This window comes from Calypte anna, chromosome 5A (assembly GCF_003957555.1).
Source record: "Calypte anna isolate BGI_N300 chromosome 5A, bCalAnn1_v1.p, whole genome shotgun sequence".
In the NCBI taxonomy this organism is placed as follows: domain Eukaryota; kingdom Metazoa; phylum Chordata; class Aves; order Apodiformes; family Trochilidae; genus Calypte; species Calypte anna.
Genome location: NC_044251.1, coordinates 21,219,957 through 21,241,938, shown reverse-complemented (window position 1 = coordinate 21,241,938; position 21,982 = coordinate 21,219,957). Strand labels below are relative to the sequence as shown.

The 21,982-nt window shown below is 41.7% G+C and overlaps 1 protein-coding gene across 1 annotated transcript; it reads right to left on the bottom strand.

Moving 5' to 3' along the window:
- Positions 1 to 1,593: 1,593 nt before the first annotated feature.
- LRRC74A (leucine rich repeat containing 74A) lies at positions 1,594 to 21,037 on the bottom strand. The gene is made up of 14 exons (XM_008505241.1): positions 20,944 to 21,037; positions 17,543 to 17,653; positions 16,300 to 16,475; positions 15,545 to 15,652; positions 14,728 to 14,824; positions 13,819 to 13,868; positions 12,979 to 13,060; positions 11,142 to 11,227; positions 10,608 to 10,802; positions 8,826 to 8,921; positions 5,180 to 5,323; positions 3,648 to 3,755; positions 2,925 to 3,010; positions 1,594 to 1,666 (listed from the first exon to the last, which is right to left on the bottom strand). The coding sequence occupies exons 1-14, from the start codon at positions 21,035 to 21,037 to the stop codon at positions 1,594 to 1,596; spliced, it is 1,506 nt and encodes a 501-aa protein (XP_008503463.1).
- Positions 21,038 to 21,982: the final 945 nt, after the last annotated feature.

The window sequence follows — 21,982 nt, the reverse complement described above, 5'->3', positions numbered from 1 at the left end:
ACCTGAAAGGAGGGTGTAGCCAGGTGGGGGTTGGGCTCTTTTACCAAACGACTTTCAACAAGACAAGAGGGCATGGACTTAAGTTGTGCCAGGGGAAGTTTAGGTTAGATATTAGAAAGAATTTCTTTACGGAAAGAGTGATCCGTCATTGGAATGGGCTGCCCAGGGAAGTAGTGGATTCTCCGTCCCTGGAGATATTTAAAAAAAGACTGGATGTGGCACTCAGTGCCATGGTCTAGCAACCGCAACGGTGGTTCAAGGGTTGGACTCGATGATCTCTGAGGTCCCTTCCAACCCAGCCAATTCTATGATTCTATGATTCTATGTTTGGCATACACATCTATGAAAACATAACTTGGTACTTAGGAACAGTCAATTAAAGCTTATTACATTTTATGAATGACTAGGGAAGGAACACAAAACCCTGCAGTGTTATGCACCTGCAAGTTCAAACCATCCAACATCTCAAACGCACTCTGCTGCTCTGATTCTTCATCTCAAAACCCCACACATTCTGTATGCAAAGAAGACACCATCTGCAATCATAATTAAATCCTAGAAGAGTCACAGCCATCAGAAGGCAGAGACCTGCTGGGGAAACGAGTTAAGTCTGAGTAGCCGGTTACCCACTGAGGATGACTACTGAGCAGTCATACCAAGGCCATCATGTCAACAGTCATGCTGACCTCTGGTGAGGCACTGGAACCACCCAAATTCTAATTCAAAGGGTTTTTTTCCAGGTGGATATTCTTTTGGGATGCAGACGTATGGTAACCAGCTGCTTCTTTTCCTGTCTTGCTGAAGTCTGGGCTTCCCAGTGAGGGCAATTTTTCCTGATTCTCCACTTTTCTTGGTGGCAGTTGCGTGTGGCAAAATATACTTCCTGTGGCTTTGCTTATCTGTATGTTTTTGCATTTTAGAAATTCTGTTTCTCTATAAATATTAATATATACAAGGCTTTCATTCCTAAGAGTTGTTGAAACCTTTTATTTTTTAAAAAATACTGGTTTTAAAAAGCAGTTTAGTGTCTGAGCCATTCAAACTGTTATGGTTTCCACCCTTCTAGCATATTTTTTCCTGTGGAGATATTTGATACAATTCTTATTGTATATTGTGTATAACTTTGTGAGCAACATAAGCTGTAGTTTCTTCTTTAATTTAATCTTCTCCTCTTACAAAGGTCCCCGTGTCAGAACCACTAAGTCTGGTATGGGCTATCTGCATGGCACCTCTGTCAGCTTTCTTTGTCCATCTTCTCTCCCTCAAAAGGGAATAATAAAAACACCTGAGTTCTCTTGGTTTCCCCATTCTCACTTTTTGTTTCCATCTCTGTAAATAAGTTCAATATTGCCATCATAAAAAGTGAGACAGATTTGGTAACCAGCTCCAAATGACCAATCCCTTCTGCCCATAATCAAAAGCACCAGACTGTATAGGGACCTTCTGCGTGGTGGAACACCAACTTTATTTCTGCATGCAATAACTTAGACTACCCGACCTCCCTGGTCCCCACACCCCCACAGCCACTCTGAACTTCCTTACAGGATTTCTCCAACAATATTTCACTGTCTGGCCTGCTTCCTTGCTTCATTTTTATGGCTCTTCCTTCTTTTCCTCGATGTCACCTTCCACTGGCATTTGTTCTGGCTTGTCCTCCTTTAAGTGACTGATTGAAAAGAAAAAGGTGAACCCTTATTCATTTAGTAAAGTGAACCTTCCATATCTGGTATCTTAAAGCTACTGAGAGGACCTCGAGGAAACAGCGTAGGGTGGGAACAGTAAGGACAGCAAAGGTCACAACTCTTCTGACTGTTGTCTATAAGGTGACATTACCACTAACACACATGCTACAGTGCTAAAATGCATTAAGCAGACAGATAAGGAATAGATATTAGTATTTATTTTTCACTGCATATCAAGTCAGCAGCATTAATGGCACCAAACTAAGTCTTGGCTGACCATTACTACTACAGTTTGTAATTTGTGTGTAGAGTACTTGGGAACCCCATGAAACAAGAGAAACCAGGCTAAGAAGCTGAGCATCAGCAGTTTTAGTATGAAACCAATGTATGTGAAAGAACAAAGACCAGATCTAGCAAAGTAATTTGCTTCTCTTTGTAAACATTAGGAAGCTAAAAGGTGAAGAGATTTGCAATATTGACTGGTTGCTTCTAGCCTTAAAACTAGACTACAGTATATATTTAAAACAATCAATATGTGCTGAGGGATGGAAATATTTGGGCATAATTAATAGGACTTTCAGATGATGAGTCACATGTCAGAAGTGATGGGAAATCTAGGGGGAATTTTGGGTCTAATGACAAGTGGTTTAGCCTGCAGCAACTGGCAACCTCCAAGGAGTTTACTGCTGACTGCTCACGCTCTCAGAACTTGGACAAGATTGCTACAGGCACTAAAGAAGAGGCACTTTCAAGAGAATGAAAAGTTCTGTAGTTTGAAGGTGGGTTTCCAGGGAAAACTAGGTCTCTCAAGAAGAAGGATCAGAGAGAAGGAAAAAAAAACAAACCTGAGAGTCCCTGAGGATGGAGGAAAAGGTCTGAAGGCACAGATGTGCTGTCTTTGCAAATCTTACCCTGGCTTCAAGGAGGACAACAGTGTGGAGCTGATGCTTCTCATACAGGCTTATGAGCATGAATGAAAATGCCTTTCAGCTCTGAGATTCCTGTGTTTTCACAGCAAGTTTATCAAACAGAAAGAGAAGACTTCTAGTTTGACTCAACTAGGCTTCTATGTATACAAGGTGTTATGTCATCTACCTTCTACTTAGGTAATGGACTGGCCAAAAACATACATCCTTTCACCTTCTAAAGAGAATAAAGATGTGTTTATTTTGGTGTTTAGCCAAATTTAAAAACAAATTAAAAATATACAAGCCAGGACAGTAAGTGGAGTCACTCACTTACCTGTAGTCCACAACCCCTGTCCGATTCTGATCTAACTTGCTCACTAGTTCCCCAATTTGGTCTCGATCTAGTGGGATGCTTGATTCCTAAGAGGATAAGATAACTGTTAAGAAACCTGGATATTTTGAAGCAGAAAAATCTTCCATATTGTACTGGGACCCATCATCTTTTAGTAGGTGAACAGATGGACTGGTGCATGAAAGAAAGGATGGAAAAAATCCGAAAACTGGTTCTTTCACACTTTTAAGATTAAAACCACATTTAAAAAAATTTTGTTGTAAAATAGCATCATGGCTGGCTGACCATTAGTGCTTATCCTAAGCACCATGTGGTTTTGGTGGGAAGAAAACTGTCCACCCAGTGTGTTGGAGGGAAGGGACTGAATGCCTCCTTTTCCCTTTCCCATATCAGTAAGATGTAACTGTCTACCAAGATCCTGTATATCCTATCACACCTGACCTCTGTGATTCTACAAGGGTCCTGTGATACTCTGAAGCTGTTCCATTATCACTGATGCCATCTGCAGTATTTATTGGGTGGCACAGAATTTCTATTGGGTCTCCACTTTTGTTCAGGGCTCAACTTCTGCAATGGGTGAATTTAGCCTTTTAGTTTGATCGACACAACCTGCAAGGCTGACGGCTGGCTGTGCTGTAGTGGAGAGGTTTCCCAAGAGCAGTACCCTGCCAGAAGAGCATCCTTGCCGTGTTTCCAGAGGCACACCTGCATCAAGGCTCTCCGGAAGGCTGCCACAGGGATCTTCATGTTTCCATCCTCATCAATACTCCTAAAAAAGTCCCAGAGTTGTAGGTTGTGGTCTTTCAGGTAGTCCTAAGAGAAGCAGAGATAAAATATGAATATAACCATGAAGCAGCCACTGATACCTCCTTCCAGGTCTCTTCTTACTCTTCACCTTCCCTTTACTCAGCCTATTACTGGGATATGTGAGTTCATAACTCCTCGTGTAGCCACTCTATTGTCAGAACAATATCCTTTTGTTCAGGCTAATCCCATTCTTCTCTGTTATACCTCCTAATACCTTGAAAACAGACTCAGTAGCAAGCCTGTTTCTTTTGATAATTGCATATGGTTATTTGGTCCTCATCCCAGCAAGCTACTGCTTGGCTAGTCTGTGTAATCCAGAGACATTCCACTCCCCAGACCTCTGATTGCTTTAGTTGCTCTTCTCTGAATTCCAGTCTGTTGGAATGAGGACACATTGGAGTACCAGAAGTGCTGCTAAAAACTGCAAAGCATGATGGTGTGTCACGAGATGTGACTGCTTAGTATGAGCTAGCAGGCCAAGCTTTTGCTTAGAGTCATAGAATAGAAAGGTTTGGGTTGGAGGGGACCTTAAAGATCATCTATTTACAACTTCTCTGCATGGGCAGGGAAACCTCCCACTTGACCAGGCTGCTGAAAACCCCATCCAACCTGGCCTTGAACCTTCTAGGGTTGAGGCCTCCACAACTTCTCTGGGCAACCTCTTCTAGTGTCTCACCACCCTCATAATTATGAATTTCTTGCTAATATCTAATCTAAATCTGTCCTGTTTCAGTTTCAAGCCATTACTCCTCGTCCAATCATTACCATAATTACTATGTTCGTCTGAATCCATCTATGCAAAGTCTCACCCAATTAGCTAAAAATCTGCATGGCAAAGAAACAGTGAGCCTGGTGGTGCCAGAGTTACTTAACTGAGGAGTGCTCAAGTGCTTGCATTGCCTTTCAGCAAGGAGGACAGCACCATCTGCTGCTTTCCATAGAAATTACAGACTTTGAAAAAGAGCAATTTTTTATTTAGGACAGTATTTGCTTGTACTACCGTATGTTACTTTATGATGCACGTTATTTTTACTGCTAAGGCACAAAAAAAGGTGAAGGGTTCAGTGAAACTTAGCTATTGTGGGGGCTTCTGAGGCAGATGGGCACTCATTTGGATCAGACCTGGAAGCAGTTAGTTTTTTATACACAGCTAGCAGACATCTATTCAGATTATTTTTTCCCCTCAGTGCTCTCATATCCCAAGGCATTAGCTTCTGAAGATCAAGCAACTTGCTTAGTCAGTCTGAATGGACGGAGATACAAACTTTGTGTCAGTCTTTGTGAATATACTTTTCTGAAGGAGCTTGGCTGAATTTTCAATTTGGAAGAAAGCTTACCCCCTCCAACCTCTACCCCTCCAAGTGCTTTCAGTACTCCCCTGTACAGCTCCCCTCTACAGGGGAGCTATGGACCCAAATTCAGTAGCTCACCTGAAACACTTTCATGGGATTTGGATACTGCTTGGGGAGCTTGGAAACATGGCCCTCGACCTCCCCATAGATGACATCTAGTTCAGGATGCATTTGACACACCAGATCCAGCAATTTGATGAAAGTTTCATTCACCAACACATTCTGGTACATAGGAGGAAAGAGATTGAAGTTGGTGTGGGCACGCAAAACCAACATAAACTTCTCTGTGTTCACAAATCCATCTAAAATCAACATTAATCATTCAATAAAGTTATCATTCATCGAAATCTAAGAATTTCAAGCAGAGTAGTGACAGTTCAGCATTTCAGAGCTCACGCTATAGGTTTTCTCTTTTATCACATACAGAATGGGCTGCAGCACAATGTCCTGATTTGGGGGTTTGGAACATTTGAAAGTGGATTACCAATGCAAATATTAATGATGGTACTGTAATTTATTCTTCTAAATTTAGGTTATGACAGATTTGCCATTGCCTTGACTAATATCTTAAAAACATTATTATGATTTTGTTCATATTCATAATGACAGGGGAATTGTCCACATATTATGTTAGTTATATATTTAATTGTTGGAAATTTCAAGGCAGTTCAGGGAATTCATGCATGTTTCTGTTTTCTATTATTGCAGGAGGTTCTCAAGGGGTGTCTTTTTTCCCCCAAAGATTATATACAAAGTCTCCTAATGCATTCTTATGGCTTCTTTCTAGAAGCTTAAGATCCACCATTCTTAAGATCCATGTAAAAGCTTACTATGATCAGTGAGTTCTTGACTGTTACTACAGTAAGACAACTCATGAATGAGTCTGGATCTGGCTGGGTTTACTACCTTGCATTCAGCACCAAAGGTTTTATGGATGCAGAGTGACTGAAGAAGCCATTCAGACATCCCCACACTGTGCACACTAGCAGGGCATCCTAGCAACACAGTACAGGAGAGCCTGAGCTGCCTCTGCTGGCTGCCAAGGCTTTCAGGTCTGGACATGACCCCATGAGAAGCCCAGTGGGCCACCAGCACAGTTTCAGAAGCAGCATAGGGAAAACACTGTGTCTGGCCTAACAAACCATGCTGGGGTCAGGTGGCACCTGGAGGGAGCCAGCTGGTGCCTTTCTGCATGCTTGGCAGTCAGTCCACAGTCCAGAAAAACAGACATCTGAAAAGAGACAGTATTTTCTTCTGTACCATAATGGTGAAGATGGCATGTGCTGGCTATTTTGATTCACCACTTCTTTTAAATGTTTGATAGTATTTGCAAGTTGAAATCCTATAAAGTGTAGATTATGAGAAGAATGTGGGGAACAGTCATGCTTCAGGAATGTTGTAAGAGCAATAAACTGTTGTTAAAACTGTGCCTTTCTATTGATTTGCCTTTGCTAGTGCTGTCAAACCTGTAGTGAAATGAGGCAACCAGGTGCCACTAATTCCCAGGTAGTGGCATGAGCTTGTGTTAAGCCCACCTGTGCCCTAACTGCGCATGAACAGGATTAGGGGGCCAATAAAAGGCGCAGGGTGAGGTTTGAGTGGTGCAGCTGGCTAGCACGCAGTAACAGACAAACCTGAGCAATGCCGAGGCTGCGGGTTTGAGACTCCTCAAAGCCTCACGCTGATGGCGACGAGCTCTAGTGGAGCAATGAAGGTAGTGCGGTGCTGAAAGAAGCAGTTAAAGCCAAGCATGCCGAGATTTTGAGTTCCAGTGTGAGCTGAGCTTGTGAGTTCAGGATTTACCTTTTATTGGCCCCCTAATCCTGCTCGTGCGCAGTTAGGGCCTGCCTTAATCAGGCACAGGTGGGCTTAACACAAGCTCATGCCACTCCCTGGGAATTAGTGGCACCTGGTTGCCTCATTTCACTACACAAACCCAAGCAAAGGTTTCTAGATATGCTTCCTATTTGAAATTACTCTTACAGATACACTAATTATTCAGTTTTTAAAAGTCAAGATAGGAATTTATCACTGGGAAAAAGGGCAGAGAGGCTTTTATTTATGACTTCCCTGAAGTGTCCTATACAAGATTAAAACCTTCACTATTTTCTTAAAGGTTTAAGATAGTATAAGGTCTTTGGAGATACGTATTTGCAAATATTCTGAATTGAATTGCAAGACCCCTTACATCACAGGTGGAATGAAGCCTGTCAGACAGATTAGATGTTTGCTATAAGCATTTGATTGGGCTACCAAAATATCATTGCAATTTTTTGTCATTAATGGTTTATCTTGTGAAATGCCAGGTAATACACATTTTTTTAAGGGTGAAGTGAAGAGAGCACCTTTTAACCCTAAAACCCAGAAATTCATAGTGAGACTTAGGTCAAATTGAAGATTCTTCATGTTAATTTACCCTTTGCTTCAAAATTTCTCAAGTGCCTCCATTTCAATAATAGTGAATAAATAGTTATTATATATAAATAGTTATTATATATAAATAGTTAAATAGTAATAAAACTAGAAGAATTGTATACTGTAATGAAATCCTTTACTCCCACACAGCCTGTCTTACTTTTCCTTTGCAGAGTGAGGCTTGACTCCTTGCAGACTTGTCAAATAATTCTCTTTGATCTTAATTTATGCAGGAAAAATTCTCTGCCCTAGAGGAATGCCTGTTCTTCAGATGATCACTGTTGAAAGCCCTCAATACTCTCAGGAAAGACCATAAATTAATATTATTTGTTCTGCTTTGGTTTAGTTTCTTTCTTTAATACAGTAACCACAGAAGAAAGATACACATGTAAGGCAGATGTAACTTAGACACAACACATTACCTGGGTACCCAAAACTGCCTATGAACATTTTTTTTAGCTAGTTTAAAGTGTGAACATATTATTTATGTTCCAAGTCACAAACTTAATATTTCTGAAAACTTTTTTTCCTTTAATCATGGTGATCCCAAAGGTGAGTGGAGGGTCCTGAGGCTCTTGACACTTTCTGTAACTGCTCTCATGAAGCACCAGTGCATGAATGGCAGGGCCAGGAGTGGACTGATATGCGCCCAGATCTCTCCCCAGTGTTGGTCTGCAATGCAGTCCCTGCCCTCATTCAGGAGCTCAGAAGCATTTCTGAATCTCCCATTTTAGAAGCAGCACATAAGGTTACAAAAATATGTGTTGTGCTCCCGACTTGCTATGGAATAGCATACAAAGATTTGGCTTCTGATTTTTTTCTCTTCCACTCCAGCTTTTAATTATTTTTTAGTGTTTTAATTTTTTTTTTTTTTTAAATAAAGTTGCTTGGCTTTTAATGCCTTGAAGCATCTGTCTTTCTCTATTCCTCATACATACTGACAGGGTATCGGAGCTGTTCACAGTACATAGCATCTGAGACTACCCTGGAGGGAGACAGCTCAGGGGATAAAGAGAATTCATTCTCCAGTGGGAATTCACTCCGTGTTCTTGTTCTGCTATTGCACAATGGAAGGGAGTGAAATATGGTGATACTACAAGCTCTTTGCTCTAGAGCAAGACCAAAGTCCTATAATTTCCATGTGGTCCTAGAAGGGCTGTCAGATAGCTGCTTCTTTTTATTAGTGGCTGTACGTAAGTGAAACAAACAGCAAATTGCTAAACAGTTTTGGAAGGGGGCAGCTCTGTGGTCCACCCTACTCCTAAAAATGTATAGTATTCTGTAGGCTTTCTAGCACATAAGCTCTTACTGAGATGTCAATCTGCTCCATCATGGAATTTGCGTTCTTTCTGACAGAGATGAGCAGTGAAATGGCACCTTCCACGGTCACTGGATTATTGGACATCTGTAGAAGAAGAAACACAGGTCCAGTCATGGTGACAATGTGGATTTCATGCCTAGCAGAAGGCATGCTGTAGCCTCAAGGATGACCCTCTTTTTCCACTCCTCAGCAGGGCTTTGAATAACTATGGTCCTTTTTGATGGGTTTGTCTGCTATCTAACCACCTCTTGTCTTTGCCTCACAAAACTCTGTAATTCATCTTAGCAGTGGAGTTGCCTTCTCAGCTTTTCTCTGTCTCCTTGTGTGAAATTCCACATATCAACTGTCTTACATCTATTACACAGGAGTATGTGTTGTAGATTATGTATTCAGTCATATGATGGGGAGAAGCTGAGACAGTGGGCTGTGCTTGGATGTGTGCTTGCTATTAGGATCCCTCTGGAATGGGGTATGCCCCTTGGGATATTTCTCATACTCTGGGTTCTTGGCAGCACAGCAGATCAGATCTCAGGCTGATCAGCTGCCTCTGGTCTGCAGGGCCTAGCTATCTCGTGTTACTGGGTTAGCACTGACATACACATCTTTTAAGTGTGCAAGCATCACCTCTCCCCCACCTTGGACTCCACATCATATGAAGTACCCACGCACACTTTTAGAAAAAAAAATTTCTTGGTTATCATTGGCCAGCGGAAGATATCCTCTAAGTTCCTTGTGTTACCAGTTCCAAAGACAATCAGTGCAGCTACACCGAGAGAGCAATGACTTGGTGTGAGCTAGTGACCTTACTTCAAGCCAGGTTAAGAGCAATGCAAACTGACACATTTATTTACAAAATCTCAAATAGCTGTCTTAAATACTGGTGTGGTTGCAGTGATTTACAAGGACAAGGGTGTCCAAAGACAGGAGCTTTATAAATGCCCCTTTATAGATACCACCATAATGCCATTTGCAGGCTCTCAGGATGATGGTGTTAGATATAAATGAGAATGCAGCCCATAAGCAAGCTTGCTTTTCTGAGCTGAATCCCTAGGGAGTGATGTGGGATGAAGAAATGTTAGCTCTCAACCCTAACCTCTGAAACCATCTTGGCTGGCCATTCAGTTTTGTCCTTTCTAGGACTGCTGATCCCTATCTTATTAGAAGGAAGTTTTGGCTTTGTTTTTCCAGGAACTGGTAATACTCCTCTTCTGCAGGTAGTACTGTGCCATTGCCCTGACATGGCAATGACAGTGTATCCTATGTTTGAATAATTTTTTAGCAAATCATTAGCACACTGAGAGAGATACATTCTTGCCCACTTGCAGACTTCAGTGTGAACCTTTGCTTTAGGTTGAAGTGCATCCCACATGTACAGATGTACCTTCACAACTTCATTTTATGTATATATCCAAGACTGTTGAATGTCTAGGCTCTCTGTTAGATGTGTTAAAAGCTGAAGTTCTCACTTGACTGAGACTAGACTTGACAGGAATCAATCACTTTGAGTGCTAATGGGTGTCCATTAATATAATAATGACAAGCCAGTCCCTGGAGGATTTTTTGAGGGAATGGGGCAATTTAGTTGCCCTGGAAGAAATTCACAGGATGGAATTTCCTTCTGATTTGCTCACATTCAACCCAGAACAATGCTAATTTCCTCCAGTTCTATCTCAGACAGTTCCTTTCTGTCTTCTGTCCCTCCTGACTCAGATCTTTGTACTTCCTCTGCTTAATCCTCAATCCTCCAGCCCTTCCCAGGCTTTATTTTACCTTCAGGATTTTGAGTTTTCCATTGACATCAAGGCCCCTGCAGAGTTTCTTGACTCCCTCATCACTTATCTGGTTGTTGCTGATGTCCAGATGAACCAGCACGTTATTGACTTTGAGAGCATCTCCTAGAGCCATTGCTCCCTCATTACCAATGGCATTCCAGGAAAGGTTGAGCATTTGCAGTGCACCATTGCCCTCCAGAGAGAGAAGAGAGATCTTAGCTACTGCATGGCCATGTATTGTATCACTCTACCCTCTTGCCTGGCTGAGATAGGAGCATCCCTCAAGTCACAACCATGCAGCCCCAGTGAATACAAAATATCTGCAATTTCACTAGGGTTTATTAATCTACATAATTCATGACTCACTGCTTTAGTCTTTCTCTTGGCACTGACTGCCACTGTCAGTAAGATGAGCCTTACTACAGCTACCATTCCTACTCAGACCTCAGAGATGTGAGTTCCCAGTCTGTATTTCAGTCAGTTTCTCGTGCTAATCACTGTGAAGGGTATCACAAAATAGGGGAGTTCCTACCCTGAGACCTCTGCCCAGTGCTTCTGCCCCCTTCCTCCTCAGGTGGTTCCAGCTAAGGTCCAGAATCTCCAGTGTTGTATTACTAGCTAGGAGAGAGAAACTGAGATATTAACTCATGAACAATGGTCTGGACACAGCTGCTAACCCATTTAGGGACTAACAAAGTTTACTGGGAGTTCAGCAACAGCCTTCACTGATTACAGTAGGAGGAACCTACATCTACAGTCTTTGCTTTGTTTCCAAAGAACAGAGAATGGACTGTTGATCACATGCAGAAACGGAACACAGGTTGTTGGGGTTTTGTGCCTTTTTGTTTGTTTGTTTGTTTGGGCTTTTTGTTTGTTTTTTTGGGGGGGGGTTTGTTTGTTTTTTGGTTTTTTTGTTGGTTGGTTGGTTTTTTTATGCTGATTTAATCAAAGAATATGTTGTGAAGGAGGAAGACAGAGGGAAGTTTTCTTATATTAATAGACACTATCTGTTCTTCTTACTATGAAAAATGGCTGAATTCTCCTTGCCATATCTAAAATATCAAGACCTACTCTGCATGTGTTTGATTAGAGGAAGAGAGGAATTCAGCTTCATATGGTAGCTATGCCCAGCTGTATATGTGCCAGTGCCAATTCACATGCATAGTACACCTCACAGTGTAAGTTCTACTTAAAGCAGGGTATGTGTGAATTGATTTGTGTCTACTGAGAGGGGTAGGAGTTTTGCTGCCAACACTTGCTTCTCATTCTCAGAGAGAATATTTTGTCCAGATTTTCCATGGATGGGAGTTCGGGTGGAGGCAGATGCTGAATTTAGCTAATAAAAATATTCCTTTAAGAAACAAAACAGAAAAGTCTCTGCAGTAACCTCTGCTGTTCACTCCTCAAGTGAGCTGCAAGGAAAGAAGAGTTGTAAGACCTTTAATTTTGGAGAGTCATTTTTCTGGCGTAGGAAGGTCACAAGTTTCAGTACTGATCTTCACCTTGCCTGCAGGCTTGTTCAAGGCAGGGGCACACTGCCTTGTCCTCACTGCAGTTTTAATTGATCTATCTTTTAAAGCCATGGACCGTAATTAGAAAGAGATTTGTATCAGTAGAAATATTGAACCAGGAGAAAGAGGGCATTAATTAAACTGAAGGCACTGTTTTACTGAAATGCTTGAGGAACACTGGATGTGTAGAGCACATGCTTATGGCCATGATGATACCAGTCATGTTAGACATACTTAGGGAAGAGCAGCTGTCCAATACTCATGCAAGTCTCTCCCTGTGCACTAGTAGAACTGAGAGATTACTGAAAGACTATAATTCTTTTGCTTTTCCTCTCTAGGGCTACTAGCACACTTGATCTCATTTTCACTGAGCTTATAAATTAGTCATCTTAATTTTATTTCTTCCTAATCTGTTTCCCTTGCTGCTTGCTGTGCTATGGCTAAAACCATTTGGTTTGGGCTACTTACAGAAAAGTGAAATAACTCCTGAACTTGGTAATCAAAACTTGGCAAACAATACTTCTGATCCTATCAGATTTTAGCAAAATGCAATTTTCTGCTTTATACTCTTTGAGGGAGTTCACTCTCAGCCCCCTTCTCTCTGACACAGATTTCTCTGTTACTGCAGCTTCTCAACCTGCATTTGTGTTCTGATATATTACTAATAGTTGCTCGAGTCACCTGTGGTGATGAGGGTGAACCAGGCAGGAAGCTCTAAATCCAGGCACTCTGTTTTTGTACTACCTACCAGGTCATGGGCCATTTTTGTTGCAGAGGGAAATACATGTTCACTGTGCTGATGCCATCAAGTCTCAGTGCTTGTACTCCTGGCTATGCCAGAGTAATAAATTAAGTTACCAAGCATCTGTCCCAGGAGCTGTCCTCCCTTCTCAGAGAACTCATTGTGGCTGAGGTCCAGCTCCTTCACTTGGTAATTTGCCTGCAGAGAGACAAAAGTGGAGAGATAATGCAATCTTCCAGCCAGCTGCAACCAGGTGCCATGCATCCGAGGCATGATGATGAAACAGAGGGATATCAGACACACTGAAATTATCAGTGCATGGGAGATCATCAGCATGGACATTGTGGAACTGCATGTCTCAAAACCAAAGCTTTGTCAGGCATGTAACATCACATCTTCCCAAAACACCAAAAGCAATGGCATTTTGTGTTGTGCAAATTTTCCTCACACAGCTCATGCCTGGCCTGCCACACATCCTGCAATTCTTTTCCTGCCCGTTTCACTTCCAATATTGTAGTCTGATCTGTATTTCTGATACCAGGTCAAGGCACTGCTTCAGGGTAGCTTTTAGTGGTGCCAACTGATGTAGAGGCTTTGAAACAGGAACTAAGCTGAGAAGTGTCTTATTTTTACCAAAAAATTGCAGGATGATGCAAAGTTGGTATACTTATTCTTCTCAGAATGCTTTTTTGTCACCCAGATGCTGTTCTGTTGCTGTGTCTTGAAGGTTTGTTTCTCAGACAGCTGTCCTGAGAAAATGTTACAGTCCACTCTGCTTTGTGTCCTCCAAGCCTCTCTCATTTCTGGAGTAAGCAAGAGGCACTTAGCAGGATTATGCCAGGAAATCATATGGGCATTGGCAAGTGAAATCATGCTAAGTGAGTAGCAGCTTCAGGGTAAGGAGAATCTGTTACACATCTAGGGCTGCAAATGACCTTGGATTTCAGGTAACTCACCGTTAATGCCTCTGCAAAGTATGGTGCAGTTTCCTCTCCAAAGTTGTTTCCTGCGGAAGAAAAGTATTTTAACAATGCACTGATCTTTTCCTTGGTGCTGTGCTGAGGTCTGCAGGATACTGTGCTTTTAGGTGGAGCTTCCAGTTAATCACAGAATCATCAGTTGAAAGGGACCTCTAGAGATCATCTAGTCCAACTCTCCCACTGAAGCAGGATCACCTGGAGCATATAACACAGGACTGCTTCCAGGTGGGTTTTGAATATCTCCACATGAGGGGACTCCACAACCTCTCTGGGCAGCCTGTTCCTGTGCCTTGTCAACCTCATAGTAAATAAGTTTTTTCATATGTTTAAATGGAACTTTGTATGTTCCAGCTTGTGCCTGTTGCCTCTCATCCTGTCACTGGGAACTACAGAGAAGAGTCTGGCTCCATTTTCCTTTCACCCACCCTTTAGATCCTTGTAAACATTAATAAGATCTCCCCTCAGCCTTCTCCTCTCCAGGCTAAGGAGTCCGAGCTCTCTCAGCCTTTCCTCATAAGAGAGGTACTCCATCTTTGTTGCTCTAAAAGTCTAATCAAGGCCCATATCTGGCTGTAAGAAGTTAGTCACTCTTCCACTTTGCTCCATAGACCAGTATTATTCCAAGATGTGGGAGACACTCCAGCAGTTATCTGAGTTTCTCATAATGGACTGGTTTTCAGAGATGCTGGAGGTGAATGAAGCATGCCAAACATTTACTCACATCACTATAAATCCAGATCCACTGTTACTCTGGGTTCCCATCAGAGTCATAACTGAAAGACTGATTCTACCCATAGTCAATTTAATATTCTAAGGATGAGAATCTGGAACAAAACATGTTATTTCACTTCCACTGTCATCACTATTTGAGTGCATAGAGCTCACCTGAGAGCTTAAGAGCATGGAGGTAGGATATATTATCCAAAAGGAAACTGGCAATGGCTTTAGCTCCTGCTGTGTCTAGGTGGTTATTTGACATGTTCTGGAGGAAAAAAGGGAGAGTAAGAAGGATGAGTACAAAGAATGAATCAGCTTATTGTCTAATAATGCAAGACACACAGTATGAGAAATGGCAGCCAGACAGTAATTAACCTGCGAGCTGCAGGTATGTTTAACCTTGTATTATTACTAGCAGGAATAAACCCTAGAGCCAGCAGCTTCATATGGGTCTTTGTCTTCAGTGAACCAAGAGGCATTTGGCCAGAAATAATTTCTTCCATTGTAACACAGATCTCATGGCCTATCAAAATCCATTATGTATACACCAGTTTCAGATTAAAGGAATATTACTGCCAGTTCATATCTGAAAGTTTTGCGTTATTCCCTTAATCTATTTGCAAAGTTTTCCCATGTCATATTGGAGAATGAAAGTTCCTGACCAAAACTTTTTTTCCCTTGGCTAAGAGTGAACTAGAAAGACTTCATTATGGTAATTATTTTCACATCTGCTAGTGAAGGGAACAGTTACAGACTCACCAGATTGCCATCATATGCACACTTTCACTATCCAAAAGCTTGTACTTTTTAAAAGCAAAGCAGCATAAAATATTGTGACTTTCAGAATGTGGATGTTTTTACATGGGAACAATGGTTATTTGGTTAAAATTATAATAGAATCTATAATAGAATGAACTGGTTTTCTTCCAGATGATTGAACTTGATGAACAATAATTTTGGCTACAAACTACTTCAGTTTGGGTACCAGTTCTTGAAGTGAGGAATTCTCTTGTAGCATCTCTGCTATGCATATGGCTCCTTCTGCCAAAATGCAGTTGTCTTCCAGTTCTAGATGGGTGATGGTTGTGTTGGACTGGGAAGACACAAAGATAAACAAAGAAAAACAAAAACCTGCTGAAAAGTTAATGAAGGGGATAGTTTCCTCAGTTCAACAGACACTGGACATGTTCTCCAAGCCTCAGAAAGAACTGCAGGTCATGAGCAGGACAGAGTACAGGAGATATAACAGAGCCATGACAGTGGGAATTGGCATATAAAAGAGATGCTTTTTCTGGAGAGGTTTTGAGTGAGTAAGACTTTCTATTGCTTCCTGACATCCTGAAGACCCAGGTTCAGATCCAAACTGCAATTCAGACATCTTGGGCTGGTAGCAATGAGTGTGGTACACCCCTGTGCAGATCCCAGAGTGGGGGATACCAATCCCTGCAGCTCCATCTCTGGCTTTGTAGGGATTAAGAACACTGGGGACTCATGTTCCACCAAAAGGCACCAGTTTGTTCCTGGGGGTAACTCCAGCAAAGGCCAGCAGTTGCTTTTATCAATTGCTGTAAGACTTTCCTGGGCAGGGGATCAGAAACAAAACAGGTGCTAAGAGCTCCTCTGGGGAAGATACATGACTTTTTCTCCCACACTATGTACCCAGTGATGGCTTTCAGGCCTGAGAGACACCTAAAATGCCTCTTCTTGAGAACAGTGGCTGCCCTCTTACTGGTTACTCACCACCAGAGCAATAGCAATAGCTTTGACACCTTTGGGTCCTAGACCGTGGTGGTTCAGGTTTATATAAGGCTTGTCCAAGTTCTGAATAAAATGTGAGACAGGCACAACCTCCATCAGCCTGCATGCTTCCAAGTACAGCTCTGTGCCTGTAATACTCACAAAGGCCTTCTCAGAATCTACAGAGAAAAAAAATATTAATGAATGGTGCATTCAGTGTACTCCCTCCTCTTTTAAGTAACTTAGCAAATTTAAGTAACACTATGCAAGAACAGTAGGGTTTTAAAGGGCTTTCTTTCCTTCTTTCTTTCCTTTTTTCTCTCTTTCTCTCTCTCTTTCTCTTAACTGAAGCACACAGCTGATATTGCCTGTTCTGAGCCAGGGCAGCTCAGAACATATTGGCTTACGAACAGCAGAAAGAATCCCAGCATTCTCATCTTGGCCATTGGGTGTTGTTGACACAGCTGCAGTGAGATGTTTCAGTGCAGCTGGAGGCTGTATTTCCACAAAAACCTGTCATTTGGAATTCCTTCATCAAACCCCATACTTAGAGCTCATGTTTCTCCATGTTGTTATAGGCATTCAGTGGCCTGACCTCAAGACAGCTTTCCCTCTTGTGAAATCTATTTTCCAGTTCAGTCTGAGACCTCTAACAAAACAGTCTTTTGTTCTTGCATACTTAAAGTTTCTGATTTTCCATCCATTTATAACGAGTTTAAATTTTCATCCTAAATTATGGACAAATCCTACTGTTATAAAAATGAGTGCAAGATGTGTTTAGCCAGAGGATTGACTTCACTAGACAGAAGATGAGAGCCACCAGAAAACTCTGGGACAGTTGAGGCAAACCTATGATATGCAGATCACAATTACTATGCAGTATTTAATCAGAAATGCACAACCAGGGCCTCAGTCCCATCCCTGGTTTCAGCTACTTGCTCCTGCTGCCCAGGCAGTGGGCTTGTCTGGGAGTGTTGGTTATTAAGGAAGAGAGGAGAGAAAAAGGAACAGAGGAATAGCCATGGTGTATAGAAAGCAACTAAGGAAGATGCTTGGCATCAAAGGTAGAGCTCTTAGAGGGAAATTCATCACCTCCTGCCTTCATCAATTGCCAGATTACATGTGGCTGTCTGGACACTGGCAGGGTTGTTTCCTTGGTCTCCATTTTGGTTACACACCAGCTGGTAGGTACAGCTCTGAATATAAGGAAAAAGGTAGTGGTGGTAGATGGTCAAAACACATTCACCTTCAGCCTCGAGGTCAGTGTCAGAACCTGGTGTGTCCCTCTCTGCTAAGGTGTCAGGCAGTGATAGAGACTCTGAAGACTCAATGATTCTGGAGGTCACTTCATTCTGGTCTGTCATGAAACCAAACAGATACATTTTGTTAATGCAACCCCAGCAAAGATTTGGCCACCTGGATGTGATAGACCTCTCACTGCTCTCACTGAAGCCTGAGTCCCTCTTCAACTTGCTATGAGTGCACTCCTGCTTCAGTCCCATTGCTCCTGGTGTGTTGTACCCCTGTGGTGCTGGTGTGGGGACAAGCTGACTCTGGGGCCACAGACCGGCCATGCCTTGGCAACTTTTGGAAAGAGCCATCCACAGATTCTGTAACCCATATGTGGAGGACTCACAGTTCTCTCATGTTAGGCCTTTGATCCCTCATGTGATGCCTTTCTACCCTTTATCAATTTCCGGGTTCATTGGGAAAAGAAAATTTCCTCTCTTTATCCCATTTCCCCACAGACCTGCAAGCCAAACCCATGCCAGTTCCTCCAAGCTCTCCTGACCTGATTCACATTTTCCCAGGCATGGACAGGACACTGCTGGCTGATTTTGCAATCAGGCTGGGAATGCTTTGTAGTACTCTTCAAGCACAGCAGAAGAGAAAGTGTTTGAATGCTATTTTACATTTGGACTGAATGTAACTAGACCCAATAGAAGTGCTGCAGCTTCTCTTGCCTACAATTCATAATTTATCTTACAGTTATAGAGAATGGAAATTTGGAAAATTCCTTTTCAAGAGTAATAAATGCATAAGAAAAAATGAGTAATTTTACCAAAATAATTTCTAGCCAAAGATATAATATGTATTTTTTTCCAACATGGAATCTTCTTTTTCATTCCTTGTCACAGTTTTCACTGTCTTCTTCCCTTACTCCTTACTTCCCTTTATTGTTTCAGACTATTGACCTGTAATTTTGTATGCCTCTTAAGTGTCACTTAGCATCGATGTGTGACATGGAGCTTGCACTTTGTCTGTTCATTCAGAAGTATGAGAGGACAAGACTGGCCAGCTGGTGCCTATATCACCACATTTCAACCAGCCCTGCAGTTGCAGCTCCCTCACTATGACCTTTTCCTTCTGCCAGGACTTACTTGTTCAAATTATGGGTTTTCTTGTATTACTTTGGTGAGAAAGACGAAAGAAAGGGTAAAAATAGGTCTAGATCCCATGCAAAGAACTCATGAGACAAGCAAAACCAAAGATTTGATGCAGTATGACAGGGCTTACTGATCCTCTTTGCTTAATGACCCTACAATACTGAACATTCTGATAAAAAAGAACTTCCCACTCTGGGAAACTGACTGTCTATGCTACACAAACCCCATCCTGACTGCATCATCCCTCAACAACATGTCTGTCATGTGCTCAGGACACCAGATAGTTCTGCAGCATGTGAATGGATCCTTCTGAGGTAGATCCAGAAGTGGCCCCTGCACCCCTGTGGAGTTATAGAAGTTGTCACTGATACAGATAATAACACTGCCATTCATGATGGAATTTGAAAAGCACTGAATCATGATTATTTGAGTTAAAAACAATGCACTGGAAAGTGATGGGTCCAGAGACTCCTCCCTCTGCTTTCCTCAGGTGCTTGGGCTGCAGACACAGCATCCTGGTCAGCCCGACTCAGCCCCAGTGTGTACCAGTCACAAACCAGGAGCTAGAAGGGAAGTTCTCTCCTTGATTTGATGCGTGACTTCTGAGGGCTGCATCCAAATAACTGCAAATCCTATCTCTCACGCTTGGTTAACAATGCCTGTTCTCTGAGTAGGTTGCTTTACATTGTTCTCTTGTTTGTGTTGTACAAATACTCGATAAATCATGATATACCTCAGCAGCTCTGTGGAGTAGAGAAAATACTTCTTATATTTTGCCTAGCATTGCAACCAGGTCCCAGTTGATGCCACTGAATGAATGAAGTGGTCTCAGAATTACTGGTGATGGATGTAAAGGAAGATTTTAAGAAATTGTTCTTCTTCTCTGCCAAGATAAAATCTAATTGATATATACTAAGGAATTTCATCCAGAAAAGGAAGCTACCAAGGTTGTCCTTGCTTCTTTCATTCTGAATGTCTGGCATAAGAAATATATCAGAATACCTGAGGAAACTCAAAATGAGCAGCATGCAGACAAAATCATGCTAATGTAAACATATAGCTTGGTGATTTGTCCAATCATACAAGTATACTAACTTGGAAGTATTAAGTATTGAAGGAACCTATGAAGGCTCAGCTATATAATTTTGTACACAAGTGAAGTCTACAAAAAGGATTTCGGAATTAATATCCTAAATGCTGCTATTTATTGAAAAATTGAGAAGTTAGGCTTATTGTGGTTTGGAAAAAAATGTGTGTGACTTAGCTTGGTCATCTAGTCAAGGGTCTCAAATATTTGTCTCCTGTTGCAAGTCATGCCACTGTGGATATCAAAAGACTTCTAGAGAAATTATAAACAAATATGTTAGATATTTATGGAAAAAAAAAATCCATCCTAATATAAATATTTTAGAGCAACAAAGAAGTAAAACAACCAGACATTTTGACAACATCTTGCCACTGGAAAAGGATAGGATTAACAATTATACTACACTGCTACTGTCAGTCAAATTCAGCCAGCATTTTACCCGCAATTATTTAATCCAATATGTAAAGGAAAATGGCAAACAGCTATTAACTGATCACGTATTTCCTTGTGATAGTGTTTTTTAAGTTAATACTGTCAAAGACCTTTGAGGAATACTAATTTTAATATAATTGTTTGGGCTTGATAGTGGATAATTAAGTTTGGCAAATCCCACTTAAGGAGTGAAAATTTCAAGAGTTCGTAGCCAAAACCAGAAACCTTGCAGAAAAGCTATCTGAAAGGAACTAATCCCAAATAGGCAATAAATTATTATTGTTGTATCAGAAAAAAAAAAAGACCACCAGAAAAGAGAGCTACATATCTTCCTTCCTTACAGTAATTGTATTATGAAGGAAAATAAGAAATTAATTTGTAATAAATAAGTGACATGACAAAGAAAGATATGAACTTTAAGAGAAACTGTTACGCTAAGCTAGGAAATCAGGCCAAAATCCTGCAAGCAGACCTGGAGCCTGACTTTGCTGTGCAGAAGCAAGGCCTGACAGCAGCATGTTCAGAAAACTCTTCTGGCCCTCATGCCCTACCTATCTTGGGCAATGGAAGGCTCAAACAGGATCTGATCTCCAAAGGAGTTGAGTTCTGACATCTCTTGTGTGCTTAAGGGCAGCTAGGTGGTATTATCTTTCAGCTGGAATTGTCCCTCCTGGGTGCTGGCAATTTTCCTTTGGCCATTTCTATTTTTGAAATCAGTTTGCTAGTAACTAAGCACCACACCTGTGTTCTTCTCAGACTCATTCTCCATGTCACCATCAGGGAGTGGAGGGTCCATTTCTTTTTTCTCTTCCTTAAATGAGGAGTTCACAGACATCTCCTAGACCCTTTAAGTTCCACACACCTACACACAAAAATCCAGATGCTTGGCTACAATTAAAACATCTCGAGGAGGAATCATGCCACTTGTATGATCTGTGTTTCTGGATTTTTACTGCTTATAAGCAGAACAATCCTGTTTCCCTATCCCAGGGGCTGGCCAGGTGTCATGGGAAAGTCCTGAGGAACCTGGAGCCACCACAGCCAGCACCCCACTTCTGTGACCTCACCTGCACCTTCCAACTCCAAGGGGTGGCATTCAGTGCTGGAAACTCCATTGCGCTGGGATCCCATCAGTTCCTCATAAGAGAGAAAAGGGACCTGAAACCCCTTTTGACATATCAGAGTCACGCCAGGCTGCTGGTAAGAGTTCTCTTCTGTGAGTTCCTATTCCAGTTTTTACAATTTTATGAGAAAGCCAGACTGTGAGAGTTACAGTCATAAAGGAGATGAAGATAGAAGCATATTTGCCCTACTAGTCTTGAACAGATTAAGACTTCCTTACCACCAAATTTCTGGTACATTCAGTAATAAAGTGTGGCTTGTAAGTATGTCAGCACTTAATAGGGCATTGAATCAAGTGCTCTCTTGCCCCACCAGCTACTCTTGGTGCCAAAATTGGTTCAGTACTTCTTATTTTTCATCATTTATATCAAGGACTTCGTGACATTTCCTAAGAGGCTAAAACCAGAACTGTAACAGAAGAGGTTTTCTGATAAAGGTTGAGCAGAACTAATACACACATACTCTTAAAAATCTTTCCATTATGGATGCTGCTAAGTGAACATAAGCTCTCATACGGATTATTGTAGTGAAATGAGGCAACCAGGTGCCACTAACTGCCAGGTAGTGGCCATGAGCTTGTGTTAAGCCCACCTGTGCCTGATTAGGGCAGGCCCCCACTGCACATGAGCGGGATTAGGGGGACAATAAAAGGTGAGGC